The sequence below is a fragment of the Mytilus californianus genome, unplaced genomic scaffold (genome assembly GCF_021869535.1).
Source record: "Mytilus californianus isolate M0D057914Y unplaced genomic scaffold, xbMytCali1.0.p SCAF_8, whole genome shotgun sequence".
Classification (NCBI taxonomy): Eukaryota; Metazoa; Mollusca; class Bivalvia; order Mytilida; family Mytilidae; genus Mytilus; species Mytilus californianus.
This window is the reverse complement of record NW_026262734.1, coordinates 34,050,161-34,067,880: the sequence shown is the minus strand read 5'-3', so window position 1 is coordinate 34,067,880 and position 17,720 is coordinate 34,050,161. Positions and strand designations below refer to the sequence as shown.

The 17,720-nt window shown below is 32.1% G+C and overlaps 1 protein-coding gene across 1 annotated transcript; it reads right to left on the bottom strand.

Annotated features, from left to right (window-relative positions):
• Positions 1 to 3,975: 3,975 nt before the first annotated feature.
• Positions 3,976 to 8,846, bottom strand: LOC127711771 (uncharacterized). The gene has a single exon (XM_052217894.1). It carries the CDS (start codon positions 8,693 to 8,695, stop codon positions 6,434 to 6,436), a length of 2,262 nt encoding a protein of 753 aa, XP_052073854.1. The 5' UTR covers positions 8,696 to 8,846; the 3' UTR covers positions 3,976 to 6,433.
• Positions 8,847 to 17,720: the final 8,874 nt, after the last annotated feature.

The following is a 17,720-nucleotide window of genomic DNA, read 5'->3' as shown; positions in this document are numbered from 1 at the left end:
ATTATGTTTTAATCTCATGATTAGTCCATTTGTTTTGTCACTGTAGTATAATTGATCATCCTTGTCAATAGTAATACCTCTAATATCACAGCTTCCATTCGCCTTCTCCGCTAAAACAACTTCCTTTTGATAACTTTTTGAATCTAACTTACAAGTTTGCTTATTATCAGACACATACACATCGCCTTTACTATTAACACAAATGATATTTGCGTGAAAGCCTATACTTTTTATTTTCTTACTCGATCCATTTACCTTTGAAAGAACAAGTTTTTTCTTATCAACTGTATATATAACGTCATTGGGATATGAAACACAATCTGAAAACGACTTTAAGATATGTTGTTCCCTTGTTGTTGTCATGTTGACAAGACTAAGGCCATTTTTACCCATTGCCACTAGGAATGTTTTATCATCAACGCCATATACATCTTCAGGGAAATCACCCAAATCAATGCGCCCTTTACTTTTTCTATTGACATTGTAAGTCAATACAGCGCGTTCATTACCTACCATTATAATATATCTCTTCGGGGTCCAACAGCTCTTATATATTCTACTATCCTCCCCAAATCAAATTCTTTGCAATCGAAACCATAGAGACGATATGCTGCCGTTTGTAATCGGACTGAATTTTGTAACCCTGTATATCTTCTTGAATCTAACTTATTTCGCTCCTTTACCTCAAGCTTAACTTCTAATGTCTTAAATACTTTTTTCAGATCATCAATTGTCTTTCCTCCGGAAAACGACAAATTGAAATTCTTAAGTCCTTCTTGAAACGTTTCAAAAAAAGAGTCATCTTCACCTTGTATGCGATTGATGTTTTTCGCTGCAATGAAAGTGCAACATTCGGAAGCATGTTCTATTAGTAAACGAAGAGTGTTCTCCAATGATGATAGCATGTTGGATCTCTGTTGGATAGTATTTATGTGTTTAGTCATTTGAGTTCTACATTGCTCGTAAGAACGGTCTAGCTGATTTCCAATTTTAATTTCTAATTCATTTAAATACTCATTTATATCCTTACGGAAATCGCTTATCTGAGTTTTTATTAGATTTAGTCTGAAAATTTGAATCGGTTAAATTTAGTTCCTGCTCGTCTATTAATTGCAGATAATTTTCCGTCCAATCAGTAATTTTTTATTCCAAATTAGTAATTAGTTCTGATGAACCATGATGGCATCCTTTTGCAGCTATCTTAATACGCTGGACTTAATTTGATTTTTTGCCATGCACAATGGGCAATAAATTTCATCGTGGGATTTGCAGTGCCAGAAAGAATTTTTAGAGCATTTGTTGTCACATGTGCAAGGTACTGTTAAAACAAATTTATCCAAATTTTCTGCTTCTGACATTGGAATGATGTTACTGTACTTTTGTTCTTCAATGGGTCGAGATTTAAAGTGAAAGGTTGACATCATTTTACACTCAACTATTGTTAGCGATTGATGTAATTGCTGTTATACTTTCTCTTCTCTACTTATTCAGTTATTTTTTTTCACAGGTAAACCCGCCTCAAATAATATAATTATATTACTACAAACTATGTATGCATTCGTTGCTGTCTTTCATCTGAGAGTTATTAGAAATTTATATTCGACGACAACAAAATGTAAACCCAATTGCAATGAAGACCGATAGTTACAACATAAACATGACTCTGTATTCTGTTATGACCACTATATGCCTTAATAAAACCGACTGATATTCATTCACCGCTATAAAAAATATATAAATGATATGAAGTCTTATCAACAGGTTAAGTATGGACTTTAACACCCTCTCTGTAACATCGAGCATTCTCTTTTATCTATAATTCATAATTATTTATTGTACTTTAGTATCCATAATATTTTATACCGTTTAAATCAGATTATCTATATCACGATGCTCTTGGTTGTCGCATTCTATTCTCATATGTTGTCGTCATTTTCAAATCTATTATGTTGTTGCTAAATTTTTGCATCTTGTATTAATTAGGGCAGTTTTTATTTTTCATTTATCATATTCGTATACTTTACATCTTCTCTTAATCAAATATAAACTCGTCATATATATCAGGATTAAACTTTTGTACGCGAGACGCGCGCCGTGTCCACAAAAGACACACAAGCGGCACCAAAGGCCAACTAAATTATACGATGTTTGCCACGATTATAACTTATTCTAATACGAAGTGCTTCTTTTGCTTTGTAAACAACAGCGTGATAAAATTCTCGATATATCTGTACTTGGCGTAGACTCAGAAAGGAGTAGGCCCAGTAAGACCCCTTTTTGGCCCCACAATATAGCAGTTTTACAAAATTGTTAAAATGTAAATTTTTAGCTATTTATTGGAAAGAGAAATACTTCTGTTACATAAATATGTGCTGTTTTTGACAATACAATGCACATGTATCGGGTACTAGCATCATTAAGTCATGCTAAATTACTGAAATCTTCGAAATTTTCACATTTTGGTTACTTTTTAGACGGTTTCTGTCTGAAATGGAAGTGGCCACATTTGTGTTCATTCTTAATATTTAAATGTAAGTTGTATTTGATGATAATAAATAACATATTTAAAGGTTGAGAATGAACACGGATGCGGCCACTTTCATTTTTGACAAAAACCATCTGAAAAGTGACATATTATGGCATATTTGATAGATTTTTCATATGCAAGCTTGAATTTGAGCGTCTTTAATGACTAAATTAGTTCAAATCTTTCACATAAACTAATTGAATCGACTGAAGTAGACACTTAAGTGTTTAAAAAGTGTCCAAAATCTTTCATCAGCTGGACCTGAATTTTGAGGCCAAAATCGGCCCTTATCGGATCTACTCCTTTAAATGTTAAGGTGATACCAAAAACCTTGACTAAAAATAATTTGGCTCGTTTAATTTTCATAAAATTTTGACAAAATATTTACTTTTACCCTTTGACAAAAATATAAAAGTTTCAAAAACACTTGAACCACACACTTTGTCGTAAATATTTCATTCGATATATAGCAGTTTGACAGACACTAATTTTGATCATTGAGAAGCTTAGTATTTCCTTAACAATCGAACGTGATTAAAACGTTCGGTTGATTTTCACAGAGTTTTCTCCCTGTAGTGTTAAGTATCAACTTAAAGGCTGTTTCAATTTACTTCGCACGTTTATCCACATGTATTGTAACCTATGTACAAACTCAAGATCGATTTTGCTGTATAATAATTGAAATTAAAACTAAAGAACCGTTTTTCACATTATTATGCATAAAAAAATGAATTTATGGGAGCATGGTAAAATGTATAAAATCAAACTAGAATAAAATTCCGCGGAATTCCATGAATGATCTTGGCGCAGTAACGTCATGTCAAAACAAGACGTCATTCGAATGAAAACAGTTACTCTCAAGCTGAAGGTCTTTTCGTTACGTGAACGCTACAAATTCGTATAATATCGCATTAAAATTGTGTTGAGAGGTATGCGTTGTTTTATTTTCTATTTCATTGCATTATTCACACATATATATAGAATATTATAATTTCGTGCGTATTTTAAACTAGAGGCCATCTAACTAGCCATCGAGATGACCTGCGAGGACTGCTGACGGTCTAACGACTTGATATAAACAAGAATATAAATAGACCGATAAGCATTTGCTATTGTGTAATGACGATAATTCTAGGTCTATTTGATCTCATGTTTTAGATTTGTTTGCATTTTTAAAGTAAATTATCGTTTTACCTGTATTTAAATGATTTTTGTGTGACGAATCAGGCACCGAAATGGTTTCTCCTTGTGGCTCCCTTCTTTCACTTTCAATGTTGACATTCCTTTCTTTTTAAACTGAACATGTTTAGCACATACATTACCGGGAATCAAAGTAAAGGTAGCATTCATACGGATTCAAGTGGATTGAATTATTGACTTGCAAGCCAATAATATATCTGCAATTGGTCTTTTTTTCAAATTTGGACATAATAATTGAAATAATCAAATAGCGAATTATTGTTTTAATATTCCACTTTTTTAAATGTTTAAAATCACACATATCACATTTTAGACATCGTATATAAATTTTGTAAGTATGTGATATTGTATGTACCAGCTGTGCATAAGGGTGTTATTTACTAGTGTTAACCATCCCGGGATAAGGTATCGGTACTTGATGTATTTTTTCAACTAACAAATGACACATTTTAAAAAAATATAGAAAAATGAAATAAAAATCGATCATCCTTGTTACATTTGTTTTAAATAAATAAAAAATGAACTTAAATGAGTATCTTATATAAATATAAGAAGATGTGGTATGAGTGCCAATGAGACAACTCTCCATCCAAGTCACAATTTGTACAAGTAAACCATTATAGGTCAAAGTACGGCCTTCAACATGGAGCCTTGGCTCACACCGAACAGCAAGTTATAAGGGGCCCCAAAAATTACTAGTGTAAAACCATTCAAACAGGAAAACCAACGGTCTAGTCTATATAAAAAACGAGAAACGAGAAACACTTATAAACCACATCAACAAACGACAACTACTGAACATCAGGTTCCTGACTTAGGACAGGTGCAAACAAATGGAGCGGGTTTAAACGTTTTAATAGGCGCTAACCTTCACCCTATCTGAAACAATAGTGTAACATCACAACATAGAAAGACACACTATAAAATATCAATTGAAATGGCTTAACTGTGAACATACACTGAACGAATAAATTTGATCTATGACATAATGTAAATACAAAATTAATAAAACAAGGGTGTTAGATTTAAAACAATATCAGAAAGATAACCATAACCTTGGACAAAATGCCGCCAAATAAAAAAACGTACACACGTAAATAAAAATAATTTTGTTGTAAGGTATACATGGATCACGGAAATAATTTTTTACAAAATAAAAAATTTGGTTGTTCCTAGTACGAGAACAAAAGTGAAAATTTATCGTCATAGTAAACACTTATCAAAGGTGGTTTATATTAAAAAATAGTGAGACTAGATATAACACTGAATAAGTAAACATTAAATAACAAAAATACTTTACAAATTGTATCAACAGGTCAAATTAACACGAAAATACGATTTGAGACTACTCGCGGTTACTGAAAGCTTGTTAAAAGCAAAAAACAATTAATAATAAAAAAAATCATGCATCAGAGACTAAAATCAACTAAAACACATCGCAGGGATTTAGTGTTTTCACGTCATGGACAGTCAAGGAAGACATGACTTGTGCAATCCCAAAATGAAAGTATCGACAGGCAGTAGAATAGTAAGGAGTTAACCTGTTAATAAATATGTATAATGTAATATATAGATAGAGTAATCTCTATATAGAAAATAAACGTGGATGTGTATTTATACATCCCAAAAAACCGTTTGAAAAGAATACAAATTTAGTTATGGTTTAATTTGCTGATGACAAAATCGATATTTGTGCCAATGTAAACTATATTCAAAGGTCTAATTACAACAATGGTAAGATAACCTTTACTTATAAGTTTGTTTAAAGGTTCGATGAGTTATCATGGATCACATAGTGATTACCGTGCTTTTAGTACAATATTACCGTAAAATTTAGGATGTGAAATACCGTATTTAATCAGTTTTCTACAGGTACAGCCAAATTTACTAATCAAATCTGTGTATCTATGAAAGAATTTAGTAAAAGTTTTAATCAATTTATGGTAACGAAATCCCTGACTTAATAATTTACCAGTAATGCATTGATTACAATCGTTAAAATCTATGACATCAATACACACACGTAAATTTTAGTATGGAGTTTCCCTTTAAAAATTGAAATCTAGATAACTACGGTTTTTGGTGTGGTTCGTGTAACTCAGTCTTACCTTTTATGTGTTTTTGTTTTGTTTTTTTTTAAAACAACTACATAGATTACCTTAGATGTATTTGGCAAAACCTTGCGGAATTGTAGGTTCTCAAAGCTCCACAACTTCGTACTTTTTTTTACCTATTTTACTTTTTTGATTCGAGCGTCACTGATGAGTCTTTCGATGAAACGCACTAATGGCGTACCAAATTTTAATGAGTTTATTTACAAATGTTAACATTGCAAAAATCTATGAACGATGATAAACAGGTACAGCCAAGAAGGGCCTTATTTACAATTTTGTTATGTACTTGTTAATTTTAACAGCTATGGATTTCATTATTTCAAATATTTACATGCAATATAATAACTCACTTTACGCAATTTAAACTTTTTTGGAGTACTTAACCATTTAAAAATAGACCAGGAAGTCTTCCTGTTGCACTGAACCTATTTATCATTTGGAAAAAACCCAAGTTTAATGCAAACATTAAATTAAAAAACATGTCTCCTGAAACAGAATTGGAGAAAGAACTTTTAGAAAAAGGTTTATAATTATTGATACATATCATATGATATATCAAGGATAAATTTATACAACATCAAATGTATATCTGCTATGTCTTACATCGAAACTCTGAATATAAAGGATATTGTTTAAGAAATGGGAATTTTTCGTCATCTATTTGGGAATGAGAACATTTTTTTCTAGCGAGTTTTTTTGACTTTTTATCTTGTTTTGTAAATAAGGAGGCTATTTCGTCCTCTATAGACTTCTTGTGATTAGAAAAATCAATAAATTGTCCAATTCGGAGAAAGGCTCCCAAATATTGCTTTGCGATTTCATTTGCTTCCAGTAGATCGTAATTAACAATAATAATTTCCCTGTTCAGATCATGTGTATAATTGTGCCAGGCATGTTTCCATTCTCTTTCATTCCAACGAACAGGTCCTTTATACTCTTCACTCAAAATGATGATAAAGGTTTGAGTATGGGACATCACATGTATCATTTCCTCTTCGCGAGGTACTCCTATTTCACTATCTCTGCAGGGCCAAAACACCCTTAGCATGTTGGTCACCTCTAGAGTAGGCAGTAAATGCGTTTTCAGCCACAGACGAATCTTTTCATCTTCTTCATCGCACGCAATATATACATCGTAAAACAATGTCAAAGGATAAGAAGTTCCCCTGAAATATTTTATGAATTTCCGTCCAATTATAAATATCTCGAATCGAAAGGAAAATATACTTGCTGACACTAAAACGACAGTAATGAACGCTACAACGATAACTGTACTTATCCATATAACATTAGTATCCGGTATTCTACATCCAAGGTATTTCTTTGTCATATTCTGTATGGGAATTAATTGTCCTTTGAAACGACACAACACTTGTACATTTTTGTTACATTTAGAGTCACTCTTCGGAAGCCATTGTTGCAACCAAATATCTTTACATGTGCATTGCATTATTATAGTGTCCAGATAAATGTTGCAAGGGTTAAGTTCCCCAATAGATCTGTGTAATGAATAAATATTGTTTCCTCTTAAATCTATGTCCGCTGTCCTTAAACGAAACAAATGTAAGGGTGGTAATACATGAATTTTGTTGTTTGAAACGTTTAATAAACTTATACGGTCATAGTAATCTTCATGTCCGAACTGAATTTGCAGATTTTGTAAGTAGTTATTTGATAAATCAACCTCTAACACTTTGTAATGAGGGAGTACGCTTGGAAACTGTGTAAGATTCGATGAAGAACACTCAATCACAGTCCTATTTCTGATAGCTGGTTGATATATACAGCGGCATCTAGGCGGACATTTTTCTGCTAAAGACAAATTACAAATTAAACCATCATATCGGCGTTCTTTGATGATTGTAAATATCGACATATCCTTTAAACTATATGGGGTAAAACATTTAACGTCGAAGTAATCTCGCGTCATTGTAGGCGCAAGGCGTTCTGCTGCAATTGCAAATGGATAAATATTACAATCACAATTCCATTTATTATCTCTACCGTCAAATCCATAAGAAAACAATCTTCCAATAAATAGAGGGTTTTCAAAGCCGAGGAAACGCAATGCTTTGGCATTAAAAAACGATGAAAGTGAATTATTTGACGCATCCACCATTCCTCCATTTCCAAGGGATGTATTGGTTCTAAATTTCCATGATAGTTCATTTGTTATTGATTTTATTGCATTGTGGGAGTAATCTACTAGACAAAAATACTGTTGTTTAGATGCCAACGCATTTGTGACATCCAGAGTTGACATATTGTTGAAGGCTAAGCTTAGATAAAATAAACTTCCGTTCATGTTTAAGAGAAATCCAGGGTCCATTGAATTGATTTTATTAAATGATAAATCAATTATACGAATGAACTTCATTTGCAAAAATGTGTTATTTTTTAAATAGTGAACATTGTTCCCGCGTAGCAAAAGAGTATCCAAGTTTGTCAAACACAAAATTTCATCTATGCTCTTAATCTTGTTGAAAGAAAAATCAATAATAAACAATCCATTAAAGTTACAAATGTTAATGGGTAAAAATGTTAGATTGCCATATCGATGGTACAGCGAATAAAGTTCATGTTTATTTCCAGGATTCACAATTGTAGAATTATACTGACCTTCTTTGTATACAACTGATAAATTTGTCAAGTTTTCAATATCCGAGTTGGAATTGCAAATACAACAAGACATCTGATCAAATGTAAACCTTTGATTGTTACATGTCATTGGACATGTCAGATCAGTTCTGTTAAACAATGAATTCATGTCTTCTTCAACATAATTATACGACAACCCTTGAATTATAAGGTAATGTAGAAAGATGAATATTGTCCGTAAAGTTTTAATAGTCATCCTTGCAGAGTCACTTCCACATATTTTGAATATTGCTTCCTTTTCAAATAATGAATTGCTACACTGTTTTAATGATGTTAAAGATTATAATTCACGTGACATTTGTACACTTAAAATGGTGAAAGATTATAAATCTTTAAATATTTAACTTATAATGATACACGCACTTTATTTCAACTCAGCCACGCTCGATTAAAAAAGTTAAATAGGCAAAATAAATAATGAAGTTGTATTTTTGTCAGCTAAATTTTTCTTTTAAACTGATGACATGAGAAGAAAATACTCCAAGGATTCCAGTTCATTTGCAAAATTTCTAACACAAGGTTTGCGATAAAGGTCGTGTATTCAGAAAACATAAAAACATAATATAACTGAATGTTTTGAACAATTATGGAATAAACCAAAACTGAATAAATGATAATAATATGCAAAGGTGGGGAATAATACCGCCACCCTCCATAAACAATTTACAAAATGTATAAACAAACAAATATTGTACAATAAAAGATTGAAATCATCATCATATGAAATTCAAAATTTGTAATTTAAAAAATAATACCTATAACTATAAATCTGTTTAAGAATCAAGAGAGTAGATGGGTGGGAAATTAAAAAATCTTCACTTTTCTTGAGAAAAACAAAAATGGCGTCCGCTAGCATTCAGTACAATTGCAAGAATGCTGGCTTATCTAAACATAATTGAAGAAATGACATGCACCTAATCCTCAATTATCAATTAAATATCATTAAACAATCATACAAGTAATTAATCTTGACCCTGATTGTGAGATGACCATACTGACCTTAACTGCCTGTAATCAAAAACGTACATAATTCACAGACAACCCCATGCAAATTTACAGTTTCATTTTACTCGTGATAAGAATCATTATCTGACAAAAATGTTTTTATATACCATAAAATGTTTTTTTTTTGTCAGCCAAATTTTTCTTTCTCCACCCAAGAAACCTTGAAGATAAATCTTATAAACGCTTAATTGATTTATATAAATAAATGCTTGATTTCTTAACGTCCAATTGCAATCATTTCATTCAATTTAAGGACGACCTTAAAATGACAAAGAGAAAAAATAATATGTGTATAATATAAAGCATTACTCAATGTCTCGATATTAAGGTTATAAGATTAGAACACAGCAGAGCAAGCCATGATGACCTCTACCTTTAAATGTTTGACACATGCCAATGTTAGGCAAACTCATTTGATCCCTTCCTACATTTCCATAGCATAATAAATAACAATTACAACTTAAACAACTTCTTATTGTATTCAACCTATAAAAGGTTATAAAATATATTAAGATAAAAACAAACCATATACCTTGATGTCATATATTTTTTGTACGGTATGCAGAATGTAAAACAAAAATATTAATTGAAGACAAAATACATATGCATATAGTTTGTACATGCAGATATGAGATAAGCAAAACAGATGTAAAGAACAAAACAATAATTTGTAACTTTCAAAACAAATTAATAAAGTGATAGAGCAAGCTCTGTTGACCTCTATCCATAGTCACATAAAAAAGAGTGATTTGCTGGTATTCTTACAACCTAACTTAACTACTAGAATGCAGAGCAAGCCCTGTTGACATCTACTAAGAAAACTAAATTTGGGCAAAGCAAGCGTATTGATTTGAATGTGTGCAGTCAGAGATCACACACCATTTCTTTCGTGTATTCTAAAAGTATATTAGATTTAAGAAGTAATTTTTAGAGAAAAACCTATTTTGCACATTACAAGTACTATGAAAACCTATTCTTTCTTCTGAAAGTCGAATATTGAAATAGAGGATTCAAAATCTTTTAAGTAATATACAGGTTAGATCATTACTTCCAAGGATTTTACGGACGTCACACTAGTTGGTTGACTGTAATCAAATATGGATATCACAGATTACCGCTGATATGTTATTATTAATGTTTTCAACTGTTAACTGTTCAACCGTTGGAAGGAGCGAATATCGAGTTCCAAAAAACCTTACCGATAAACAGGACCTGTTATCAATTTTAATAGATTCGATATAAATGTGTATTGAAGTTTTTAATAAATGTTGCTGAATTCTGAAATGATCGTCGTGGTTACTAGTTTGACTGATCAATTGTCCAATATATTGTTTGCTCTTGAAAGAATTGAAAACATTGCAAATCTACAAAATTAATTATCAAAAAGTTAATCTGTCTATCAGCTATGGGCTAGATCTTCAGTAAACATAATTAGTATAAATGTCTTTTGAACAACTGTAAGCTTATTGAATTTTACGACTTACCTAATTATTCATTTCGTTATTTCTGAATTTTAAATTGCGTAGACCAACATGTGTATATGTAACCTCCGTCTCCAAAATCTTTGTCATACTTAAACGAAATGCCGACTCAAAATTTGTTAAATGCAAATCATGTGAATAAAAAAATTGATGTATACTGGGTGGTACGAGTAACAGTCTTAATCATCTCAAATATATACACTCTACAGATTTTCTGATACACCAGAGAAGATGAAACAATTATCAGTTTCAAATACTTTTAACTCCTCTCTATCTGAAGTTATGACACACGTCATAGTAATTATAGTAGTATTAAATCATTAAAAGAAACTCAGCAGAAATGCTCAAGGCTCAAGTTGGTTGACCGTTATGGAATAACCGTTTCACAGATGATATCGGATATGTTCCTTATGTCGTAACTACAATCCCCTTCCCTTTTCACGAATATGACCTACCGAATTAGACTATTTACCGGGTTTGTAATAATATGGCAACACTACGGGTGCCACATGTGGAGCAGGATCTGCTTACCCTTCGAGAGCACCTGATAACACCCCCAGCTTTTGGTGGGGTTCGTGTTGCTTATTTTTAGTTTTCTATGTTGTGTATTGTGTTCTATTATTTGTCTGTTTGTCTTTTTTCATTTTTAGCCATGGCGTTGTCAGTTTATTTTCGATCTGTGAGTTTGACTGTCCCTCTGGTATCTTTCGCCCCTCTTTTATTGTTTGTTTTTCGTTTCTATTTTACCTTGGATATGTAAAACGGATGACTTACCCACCTTACGATAAGATTTCATTCCTGAAGATATGCATCTTGCTTTGAACTAAGCCAACATTGGGTCAATAGTCCACATAATACAATGGAACCCTACCCAAACACATTATTCCGACTCCTATTTAACCAGTCTTTGTTCTCACTCACTTCACTCCTTTCAAAGTCTTCGGTTTAATCAATGAAGTTCCGCACATAATGCAAACACGCTATCACAAGACAACTGAGGCGGTGACGTCATATCATTGGTCGCATATTATTTAAAATTTTCATTATATGTTGGTGTACGCTTTTGAAAATTTTACTCAGAGTTCATTATGTTGAGATATCGAGAATACCACCTTCGTATTTCCTGTCCAACTACTTGTGGACTGAAATTATGGCTGCTTCTCTATTTGTATTTATAGAAATACTATAGAATTGACCTATGTGTTGAACATCTGCATTTAAAATATCAACCTATGTATGTTAGTTTGCCAATAATAATGCAATATGAAAGTACTTACATTTTCAAAGTTGCCATATTTCTATGTTACTTCCCCTGTCGGTTATGACAAGTATCTGGTTAGATGTTTTGTCGCATGCAATGCTTAACGGATTCTTTAAATTTTCAATGATTACATTCGCTGTTTTTGAATTGAGTTTTAATCTCATGATTGCACCATTAGTTGTGTCACTGTAGTATATTCGATCATCCTTGTCAATAGTAATTCCTCGAATATCACAAGTTCCATTTCCCTTCTGTGCTAAAACAACTTCCTTTCGATAATTTACTGAATCTAACTTAGAAATTTGCTTATTGTCAGACACATACACTTCGCCTTTACTATCAACACAAATACTATTTGCGTGAAAGCCTAAACCTTCTTCTTTTATAATCCATCCATTCAGATTTGAAAGAACAAGTTTTTTCTTATGAACTGTATAAATAACTTCATTGTGATATGCAACACATTTTGAATTAGAATTTAGAATATGTTGTACCGTTTTTGTTGCCAAGTTGACAAGACTAACACCCTTTTTACCCATTGCCACTAGAAACGTTGTATCGTCAATAGCAGATACATCTACCGGAAAATCACTTAAATCAATGCGCTCTTTGCTTTTGCTAATTATATTGTAAGTCCATACTGCGCGTTTATTTCCGATCATAATAACCACTTTCTGTGGAGTCAGACAGCTCTTATATATTTTACCATCCTTTCCCAAATCAAACTCTGTGGAATTGTAACCATGCAGACGAGACGCAGTCGTTCGTAATCGGACTGAAATTTGTAACCCTGAAAACCTGCTTGAGTCTATCATATTTCTTTGCTCTTCTACTTCAAGCTTAACCTCTCCCAATGTCGTAAAAACTTTATTTATGTCATTTTTTTCCTCCTTGAGAAACGACAATTTGAAAAGCTTGAGAAAGTCTTGAAACGTTTCAAAGACAGATTCTTCTTCACATTGTTTGCGATCGATGTTCTTTGCTGCAATGAAAGTACGACATTCGGAAGAATTTGTGATAAGTAAATGGAGAGTGTTTTCCAATGATGATAGCATATTGCATCTTTCTAGGATAGCCTGTATGTTTTTAGAAATTTGAGCCCTACATTGCTCGTAATAACGGTCTAGCTGATTTCCAATCTTATCTTCTAATTCATTTAAATACTCATTCATATCCTTACAGAAATCGTAAACTTGAGCTTTGATTTGATATTTCTGAAAATTTAAATCAGTTAAATTCAGTTCTTGTTCTTCTATTAATTGCAGATAATTCGTCTTCAAAGTACCAAGTCTTAATTCCAAATCAGTAATTAAAACTGATGTCCTATGCTGGCATCCTGTCGCAGCGTTGGCAATACTCTGGACATCGGAGCAACTTTTATGAATCGATGGCGCGCACAACTTGCAGTAGATTTTATCGTGGGATTTGCAGTGCAAGAAAGAATTCTTAGGGCATTTGTCAGTACATGTGCAAGGTCCTGTAATGACAGATTTATCCACTTTTCCTGCTTCTGACATTGGAATGATGACATGAAATTTTCCGAAATGTTTTTCTTTACATTCGATACAAATTAATTCTGAACAGTCAAAGCACCAAAATTCTATTGTATTCTTGTTTTCTGCACTAGGACAAGACCCACACAACTGTTTAGGTGATTCTGTCATAGCCATTTTAGAATCTGTTTGGCAATAAAGTGTTGTCCTTGTCAAATTTAAATCCTGTTCAAATAAGGAAAATTTGTTATGCTGCTATGTATTTGTACTATTCATAAATATCTAGTATCATCCCGATGTTAAACTGGGATGCAGCTTACTCTTCCTGGAAAACTTTTCATTAAAGTAAATTTTCTATTATCAGTTTTAACCGTTTGGAGAAATAAATCAGTAATTTATCAATCAATGAACCAACAAAAGATATTCACTAGATTAAATTGCTCATCTATGGATGCAAAATTGCAGGTCAAAAATTTGAAGCTAAATTGCAGGTAGTCATAGCATTCTTTTATAGTATAGTGTTATTTTTGTTATTCAACTCATGATTTTGCAGGAACTTTGTATAATTTAGTGTTGAACTTATTTGTTGCTTTTCGTTATAATTTTTGGGGCCCTTTATAGCTTGCTGTTCGTTGTGAGCCAAGGCTCCGTGTTGAAGACCGTACTTTAACATATTATTGTTTACTTTTACAAATTGTGACTTGGATGGAGAGTTGTCTCATTGGCACGCATACCACATTTTCTTATATCTACATGATGAATATGGCGGGATTCAACATGTTTGTGAGTGCTCAATCCTCCCCTTTAGCTAAGACAGTGGTGTAACAGCACAACATAAGACCAAACTATAAAACTCATTTGAAAAAGGCTTTACTTTTGTTCAGCCTGGTCAAGATTATAAAGGACAGGATAACATCGAAAACAAACAAATAGTCTTTTTGTTATTTCTGATTACTTTTAAGTCTCTGTTGATATACTATATCAGGATCAGGAATTGCATACCTGTAATAAGAAGAAAAGGATACGTGCAAAAATAGACTTTTAGGGTATAAGGACATCATTCGTAAATATAACTCAACATGCAGACATCTTATACGTTCGGGTATTTCACATCCAATCTTTTATGGTAAGATTCTTAACAAAGCACAAAAATGTCAGTATTCACCTCAAAAGCTAACAAAACCTTTAAACAGACTTATTAAGAAGGGATATAGTTACGATACTGTTGTCAGGTCATTAAAGATTGCATATTTTGGCTTTAATATTGATTCACTTATAGGGTCTTTGCATCGGAATTAAACATATTTATTCTAAAACCAGTTGTTGGCATGACACGGGTTATGTTCTTCTCATATATTTTATGATGGTATAATACTAAACCCCTAACAGGAGGTATTGTGCCTAATATTCATATGATGAAGACAAAAATCTTTCAATCAGTTTAATTGAGGTCTGGAACTGGCATGTCAGTAACTGCTAGTAGTCTGTTGTTATTTATGTATTATTGTCATTTTGTTTATTTTTTTTTTGTTTCCTATTCTGACATCGGACTTCTCTTAAACTGAGTTTTACTGTGCGTACTGTTGTACGTTTGTTTTTTTCTACATTGGCTAGAGGTATAGGGGGAGGGTTGAGATCTCAAAAAACATGTTTAACCCCGCCGCATTTTTGCGCCTGTCCCAAGTCAGGAGCCTCTGGCCTTTGTTAGTCTTGTATTAATTTTAATTTTAGTTTCTTGTGTATAATTTGGAGTTTAGTATGACATCCATTATCACTGAACTAGTATACATATTTGTTTAGGGACCAGCTGAAGGACGCCTCCGGGTGCGGGAGTTTCTCGCTGCATTGAAGACCCATTGGTGGCCTTCGGCTGTTGTCTGCTCTATGGTCGGGTTGTTGTCTCTTTGACACATTCCCCATTTCCATTCACAATTTTTTTTTGCATACCTTTAAATATTTGAAATGTTTAAAAGTTCATATATCATTTTAGACTTATCTATAGTTGAAGTTATCTTGGGTGTTGTGTTACCTTCTCATCTTCTCTTATTTAGTCACTTTTTAGAGGTAAACCTGCCCTGTAGCATCAAATTATATATTATATTATTATTCACTATATACGATTTCATTGCTGTCTTTTATCTGAGAGTAAAATAGAAGATTATTTTCGAAGACAACAAAATTCACATTATATTTCCATATACGGACCGACAGTTACAACATATAAATAACTCTTGTATTATTTAATGAACACTATATGTCTTAATTAACTTTGCGGTATAAAACCTCCCGACATTAGTCCACCGATATTAAAATGTAAATTGTAAATTTTCTAAAACATTAACGCTCTTTCTGTATTAGAATGATCAAAGAACATTCTTTTTATCTTATATTTATTCATAATGCATTCATCATGTTCTTTGTACTTCAATTTCCATAATAACGTATACCGTTTTAATCCGTTTTCTATGTCATGAGACTTTTTGTAGTCACATGTCATATATTGTTGTCGGCATGGCAATTTTTGATATTCCCTTAGGTTGTATAAAATCAAATATATTCTCGCTAAATTTTGTCATCTTGTATTGTATGGAGCAGATTTTGTTTTAATTTGCAAGTCATTTTCGTAAACTTAACATCGATTTTAAATAAAATTGCGACGGTTATAATATTTTATTATTATTTATCTAGCGGGGAATCTTTGTATTTGCATTATCCACTTATAAATAATCACGGGCTCACAAGTATGGTTATCTCATTCAAATGTGTAACGGAAACAAATCCAGACATTATATCTTTGTCATATTCCTTTTGTTTGGAAATCAAAGATGGATAATATAAAGTAAGTTCAAGACAAAGCAATAATAACAAAACTCTACACTTAGTACTTACACCTTGGTTAAATATTTGACGTATATCCCTCAAAGCATTTAGTGCATATAAGGACTATATTGGAAACAAAAAATAAAGCTGATAGGAAAGCCTCGGTTTGATGATGATAGTTGTTTTTCTTTTGTTCCTTTGGTTGATATAGTCGAGTGTTTTATCAGGTTTTATGGACTTCCTGTTTGACCCTAACAACGTTTTAACTCACAACCTCTCGCACTCGAGGCGAGCATACTACCACGTGACCAACGATGATGTCAGACTGTTATCTTGTGTGTATATATGTCTTTGTACTGATATTAATACGATTGGTTCATATACGGAAGTTATATATTTAACATAATCCATCTTTATCTTTATCAAGGACCAGGACAAGATACGATACAATCTACGTCGTGTATTGAAATAAGTAATAATTTCACGTAAACATGATAAAAAAAATGTATTTTTATATTATTCTTCCAAACTTTTCCTATACCAACATTTATGCCTGTCTGCATTGTTAATTGAATTTGGGGGTAGACATAAGAAAGCATTTGACTCGTTTACATAATTACTTGTTTTATGTGTAGATTTGATTTATTGGGGTTGATTATAAATTAAGTTGCTATTGTACCATTTGTCACTGATGATTTCATCGATATAGTTCTTTAATATTGATATGATTGAAGGCTTTGGCGGTGTCGTTCTAAGCACATTTGGTTAAAAAAACTTTTTTAAAGGAGCATTAGCTATGAATTCATGTTCAGCGATTTCACTTAAATTTTCCAATTTTTTTTTGTATACTTAATGATTTATTTTAATACAAGATGTTCATTTAAGGTTGCGTGAATACGGATTCAAATGAATTGAAATATTGAAATGTAGGCAATTAATATATTTGCGAAGTTTTTTTTCTAAATTCTGACATGAAAATTGAAATCATTTTACAACTAATAGCGAACTATTGTTTCAATATTCCCCTCAGATAAATGTTTGAAAAAAACAAAAATATCATAATTTCACCATGTTATATAATTTTTGTTAAGTATTTAATATTGAATGTTCATGTATATTATTAACAAATGTGAATAGATACTATTTACCAATGTGAACAAG

What these genes read in the sequence shown, in the direction of transcription:
- LOC127711771 (XM_052217894.1), bottom strand. Translation starts at nt 8,695, where the DNA reads ATGACTATTAAAACTTTACGGACAATATTCATCTTTCTACATTACCTT.